The following is a 6,813-nucleotide window of genomic DNA, read 5'->3' as shown; positions in this document are numbered from 1 at the left end:
AGCGTAGTCTAAGGATAGGTTGTGCCTAGGGATCTGAACCTGCTATTTACAGTACTTCCGTAAATAGAAATGCAAATGCACTATTTTTAAAACAATACAAATTACCTCTTATACATACAATTTGAACAAAACCATTTGCATGCCTATTGCGACAAACCAAACGAAAGTAGACTTTCCTAATTTCGCTATTTTTAAATGCCCAAATAGTTACAAAGCAGTTATTTTAAATATCTTTACCTGAATTAGTTTAAAGCGCGCGCAAACGGAACACGAATATCAATGAAAATCGAAAGTTTTTGGTCTGTGAATTGAAGACAGGTCTGAGTACGAGAGAAAGAAGAAATGCGCTGCGACGACCGCCATTTACCACCTTCACGTCAGTTTTGTTGTAACGTTCTCAGTGAGATGACGTTCGTTTGCTTTAAAAAATTAGTCTTAAATTAAAAAAGTACAGTGAAATATACAAGATGATGGATTTAAAGGAAATAATAAAGTGGTTCATACCTTGTTTTCACATATTGCTAATAAATAAAAGAGGACGAACAAATGTTTATATGACTTTCGTGTGTTTGTTTTTAATATCCAACACGCGACCCGGTTACGGGGCAAAAGTAAATAGTATTAGTGACACAAAAATTAGTTTTAATAATTTAAATAATAATCATAATAATTTAATTGTTAATAGAAACAGTTCTACAGTAAACCAAAGTGAATATATTTCTAATAAGAATGTGGAACAGCGGGCAATTGCAACAGACAATTCTATCGGTATGTTTTTTATATGGTTTATTTTTTAAATAACCTTTTTCTATTGTTTGTAAGGGGGCACGTATGTTATATGACTACCGCACACTTGTGAACAGCATGTGGTCGTAGGGTCGAATCCCATGTAGGATACGTTAATCGTATTTTAACACAAACATCCAGCATAATATGCTGGTTTTAATAAACGTTATGAAATTAATAAATACCTGCTATTATGTAAAAATATAGTTCTGATGATTTTATTAATTTTAGAAAGCGTAAAAGGCAATTAACATTCTCGTAAGTTCATTTATAAAATAACTCGCGTGATTGTCAAACGTAATTGTTATGTGGTACGTTTATCAAATCTCTTGTACCAATCATTACTTTCTCTTAGTAGCCATCAGTAATGTTATCTCCTAAGCTCTACATAACATCTCAATTTGAATTGTTATTAATAGTTTGCTTGTCAAAAACATGGTAGTGTCGGTCCGCTAATTAAACTTCGTCTATACTAATATTATAAAGAGGAAAGATTTGTATTTTATATGTATTGAAATCTCGAAATCTACTGGGCCGATTTTAAAAATTCTTTCACCGTTGGAAAGATAATTTATGTATATTTGTAATTTCACGCGGACGAAGTTGCCAGCAACAGCTAGTAGGAAATAAAAAACAAAGGACCGTTAGAGCATTTCCTCGAAGTATCAAATGGATTTTTCCAACCATTTTAAAAAAAAGTGTAGTTAGTTTAGATATTTTTTGTGTTAACTCCTTAAAAATACTGAAATTTGTGTTACGTGTGTTAAATTATATTAAAATATGTGTGGATTAACAATTGAGTATTATTTAGTAGATCAGTAAATAGTTAGCGAAATAACAATTTAGTTATCCGATACAGCCAACCGAGGAATCGAATCAAGGCCATATTGATCGTCAGATGTCAGTGCAAGGTTCGTAATTAGGGATGCAACCAACGAAACGGAAAGAGAAACGGAAAAATATGAGAAATCGACTTGAAATATTTGATTTTACTTTTATTTTATTTCAATGAATATTCCTGAATTGTTTAAACAATGTTTTTTGTAATATCAGATAGATTTATCTATGTGAACACAATGAACAATACCTATATAAATTTTATGTTTATTTAACATTTCCGTGTCATGACTCAAAATAGAATGAAAAACAAGGTACAATATGATTTATAGCATGTTTCCTATAACATGTTGACCAAAAAAAACTTGTACGTAAGTCGGTCCATGTTATTTTCATGTCTATAATTAATATAATTTTAAAATGACAAGTCAAGTACTGGTTTTGGATTTTAGCAGTTCTAAATTATAGCCACAAACAAAAAATAAAATAGATAGACAAAAGATACCTATCATTTGCAAAGAAACTGTACAATGAGATATAATTTTCGTAAGTAAGTAAAGTGTTGAGTATGACTTTACGAATTCCAATATTTGACTTTTTAAATAAGCAAATAAATAAGAAACTTATTTCTTACTAATATTATAAATGCGACAGTTTAGATGGATGGATGTTTGTTAGAGTTTGTAGCCTAAAATTCAGAATGGCTCTCGATGTTGGTATAGTCGTTGAAGACATTCTGAAAGAACACGTAGGTTACACACTTTTTTTTTATAATTATATATATAACTTAATCTCGATTAATTGACTTATTGCAGTCTTTTCATAGAAATGATCAATAACCTTAAAATTCATTGGACTAGATAATTGAAAATATTTTTCCTGCTGTTTTCGATGCCCACGATACAGGCATTGCATAGTATGGGCATCACCAGATCAATCGCATTTTAACCACAATTTGTACTTCAATTTCAAATAATAAAATTCAATAATTAGCAGTGATGTGTTGATAGATTTACGAGACGTATGATTTTGACCGTTATAGAATGAGTTATTTTTGTTTAAGTAACGGAAGACAAAACGGTAGTACTTATTAGGCACATACGTTTGTCTATGTTGTTGAAAAACTTGTTTAGTGATCTCTATACTTAGAGCGGGCGCACACCTTTGACAAAACAATCGTTGTGCTATTGTCAATTGTTTCGCAGCCAATTCAACTATTTAGTTGCTCAGCTAAAAATCGAGTAATGTGCGCACCTCCATATCAGCGAGACCAAAACATCGTGTAATAGTTTAGTTTCAGGTGGTCTTACATGTTTTTATGATTAAAAAATGTAAACAAGATGCGATAAATTGTCGATAAAAGAACGCATATTTTGACAATTGAAAATACCTTCATTTTATTTATAACTACTCGTTTTCCGCAACATGTACATGTTCCTATAATACAATATTATACATAACTATTTTGTAAAGTCGCAGCCATAAGTGCACTGTAGTGCTAATATTTCTTGTTCACATTTCTCGTACAATGTTTGCACAGATAACATTGCAATAAGTGTTTGTGACATACGTGAAGAATTTGCCGCATTAATGACGGCTAATGTTGCTTTTTTATAACATAAAGTGGCAAACGAACAAGCGACAACCTGAATCCGTCAAAATGGCGAAGCGACCGCTGTCCATAGACATTCGCAATCGCGCAAAGCTTATCATTATTGGTATTTGTTTCTCGCAAAAACTTCGGAAATGTGTTCGATCGACGCTGGTCGTTCGTCACACGTTAGTTTTCACAACGCATCGAGGTTAATTACTTTCCTGTTTTTAAATGAATAATATGAGATACACACTAGATATTACTAGTAGTAGAATCAGGACTTTAGCCCTCTCTGAAGAACCGAAAAATGTGAAATAGTTGTAAAAACTACATAAAAAAGACTATATTCATGGTATTTCATATTAATATTGCTCCCTCTTTGACCTAGTTGAGATCATTGACTGACGACGTCTACATTAAAAATTATAATTTAGTTTTAAAATCATATATCTGTTTGCTTTGTAAACATAGAGTCGTACGCATAAAGCATCTTTACAATTTAAAACGTATAATTTGAAGGTAGACTAAGTTACGTAGGTCAAGGTGATTGAATTATTAAAATTACGTTTAGTTCCAAGGTTAAATAAATTTTGATATACGCTTGTTTATAAATTAGTCAATGGAAACCTTAATTCAAAATTACTTGCATTAGGGTCCTATGTTATTATGCACCAGTTTGTTTGACCGGTCTTCAACAACATGTCCAAAAACATACTCTGTTTTGCATTACATACTTTTTTAATAACTAGCTGTTGCTCGCGACTTCGCCCGCGTGAAATTAAAATATATAGCCTATGTCACTCACAAATAAATTACCTTTCTATCAGTGAATGAATTTTTCAAATCGGCCCAGTAGCTTTTGAGTTATTTCTATACATACAAAAATACAAATCTTTCCTCTTTATAATATTAGTGTAGTTTAGTATAGATGTTACTGCATTTTCATTGCCAAAATACCAGTACATAATCATTATCAAACCATTCCCTTTAGAATAACAAAGATATTTGATTAATTCATTTGTTTTGATCAGGGCGAACTTTCGGGCGACCGTTCAAGAAAATGGCGGCGGCGTTGATACCGCTAGTGTTCCAGATGGGTGCTGCAGCGACCTGGGCGGTTGTTGCCGCGCTCGTTGGCATCAAGACTCTCGGCGTCACACTCGTCATTCTTAAACTGCTACTCATTGCCGGCGCTGTCAAGGTACACCGTTTACAAATTGACTACAATCTCTGGTTTACGATTGTTGCTTAGATCGGTCTGGTCAGCCTACCGTATTAGGCGAAGGATACAAAAAGAAGACACTTCTACTTATCTGTCTGTTCACTTACTAAATCCAATCCTCATAGGGATGGGAAAAATTTGCCTTTGACTCTCATTAGACACACTAACTAAATCACTGTTAAAATACGTAATTCCACACAAGTTTCAATATTTATATCTATAAGAAAAGCAGACAATTTAGTTGGTTTCCATTACAGAAATACTTATAGTAATACCGTTAGCATACTTAAATCATCTAGTTCGAATGACTAGAAACGCAACTAGATTCGAGATAGATATTTTCTATATTAATGTACTTTTTGCTCTCGACTTTGTACAACTAACAGATCTATGTTACTAAAGAGAGGAACTAGTGCTTGATTGTCTTTTGATTGTAAAAGACACCTAGTCTTAAAATATGTAGACTTATAGCAATATGCGAGTAATTAATACAAAAGCATGCACTGAAAAACATGCACTCAAATTGAATATCTCTTTAATTTTGAAGTGGCTTAAGATAGTACAATTTAATTTGACCCAACGAATCGTAACGCTTTTGAGTATACCGATTGTATTTACATTGGGAGGGGATTTGTATAATTTATGTCATGTCCACTCTATCATATAACTAGCATTATTCTCTATGGTTCTACTTTTTCTGTTTTCGTTAGAATAGCCGTATTGGTATGACGTCATTGGTTGATGTATGCTGATTGAGTGAAAGTAACTTTCTATAGGGCTGGACAGACAAGGATGTGAAATGTGACATTCTTTGAGGAAAAAAGAGATAAAAACGGTCACGTGTGACGTAAAAACTTCAAGGTAATATTTGTTGAACACAATTTATTAGAATCAACATAGTGATATTGACCTTAGAAAACTGTCGAAATAAACATTGCTATCTCGGTTGTTTTTAATAATAATAAGAGGGATGGGAATGTTCTAGTAAGAATGTATCAGCTGTGAAAACTCGCGGTAAAAGGACACTAATTGAAGTGAAAGGTGTGCTTAGTTTAATTTAACAATCTTATTTCATAACTTGTCGGCCCGTATCTATGTCGCATTCTTGTCTTCTAAGAAAAAATAAATTATAATTTTATGTACGTATTTAAGTTTCATGTTTTATGTTAATGTAATTTATTTATGTTTACTTTACTACATCTATACTAAAATTATAAAGAGGAAAGATTTGTATTTTTGTATGTAATGGAATAACTTAAAAATTACTGGAGCAATTTAAAAAAATCTTTTACCTTTAAAAAGTTATCACTGAGTAACAAAGGCAGTGTTTTTAATATAATTTTTAATTTCACACAGACGAAGTCGCGAGCATCAGCTAGTTCTATATAATAATGAATATAATATTTCAGATCGGCGCTCTGTTCGGTCACAAGGGACACCACTCCAGCGGCTGGGAGCCTCCACCTCACTCGCCACAAAAAGAAATTCATCTGCACATACATAACGGCCAGCATGGACACAGCGGCCCTGATGAACACATACCCTTTTGTGAGTAATTTTAATATACCGCCATCTTGTGTCTAGTAGTGTAAGTGAAAGAAAATGCTATTGTTTTGTAACATAGAGGGCGCTGTAAGGATTTGAATAAAAGTTCTGCACGCAATTTGAGAACAACGCCATCTTGTGCTGAGGTTACAAAACACTTATTCACACCAAGTACGATGTTTGTATCATAGAGGGCGCTGTAATGTATTTTTATTATTGCAGCTTCGTGGAGCAGAGATGGGACACAAAGTTCGTCAGATACGAAACAAGTCAACGTAGTTTACGAACCGTACGTCGCTGGACCTCAGACAATAAGTACGCCCTATGGAAACTATGTGAAAATTTGATTGATTGTAAAAGCTGTAAAAGTATTATTATTATTATATTATATTAAGAGGCTTACTATAGGAAGATAAAGTTTAAGCATATTTATTCGAAATTTCATGTGATTATTTCATAGACAGATTATTTGCCAGTAGTTAGTAGTGCCAGGATGTGGTAAAAAGAAGGTTCTTGAATACAGTTAAATGTTGATTGTGTTCATTCATACTTTAAAAGAGTTTTTTTTATTTATTTCACATTAATTAGAACATGTTAATATTTTAAAGTCTATCTGTAGATTTATATTAAAGTTAGGTTAGTTTAAAAACCAAATATTTTATATTATTATATGACTTTAATTCAACCATCCTATTAGATTATCAACCTATATCCATGAACCATATGTGTCGTATCCATGAAGTTTCGTAAAATGTAGAAAAGTAGATAGATGGCGAATTATTGTTTGTCACTAAGCTTTCTCAAATTCCAGAAAGATATAGAATCTGAA

At 32.5% G+C, this 6,813-nt stretch overlaps 1 protein-coding gene across 1 annotated transcript; it reads left to right on the top strand.

The window, feature by feature from the left end:
* Nucleotides 1-399: 399 nt before the first annotated feature.
* LOC106107360 lies at nt 400-6,567 on the top strand. Its single transcript, XM_013288196.1, has 4 exons — nt 400-768; nt 4,249-4,418; nt 5,849-5,987; nt 6,207-6,567. Exons 1-4 carry the CDS (start codon nt 468-470, stop codon nt 6,329-6,331), a joined length of 735 nt encoding a protein of 244 aa, XP_013143650.1. The 5' UTR covers nt 400-467; the 3' UTR covers nt 6,332-6,567.
* The last annotated feature ends 246 nt before the right edge of the window (nt 6,568-6,813 follow it).

Source organism: Papilio polytes, unplaced genomic scaffold (genome assembly GCF_000836215.1).
Source record: "Papilio polytes unplaced genomic scaffold, Ppol_1.0 DF822067.1, whole genome shotgun sequence".
NCBI lineage: Eukaryota > Metazoa > Arthropoda > Insecta > Lepidoptera > Papilionidae > Papilio > Papilio polytes.
The sequence above is the reverse complement of the archived record's forward strand: the minus strand, read 5'-3'. Positions and strand labels throughout refer to the sequence as shown.

Excerpts from the sequence above, each read along its gene's own strand:
- LOC106107360 (XM_013288196.1), top strand. The coding sequence starts at position 468 with ATGATGGATTTAAAGGAAATAATAAAGTGGTTCATACCTTGTTTTCAC. Across the intron at positions 4,419-5,848 it reads TCATTGCCGGCGCTGTCAAG|ATCGGCGCTCTGTTCGGTCA; the intron begins GTACACCGTTTA and ends ATAATATTTCAG. Across the intron at positions 5,988-6,206 it reads TGATGAACACATACCCTTTT|CTTCGTGGAGCAGAGATGGG; the intron begins GTGAGTAATTTT and ends TTATTATTGCAG.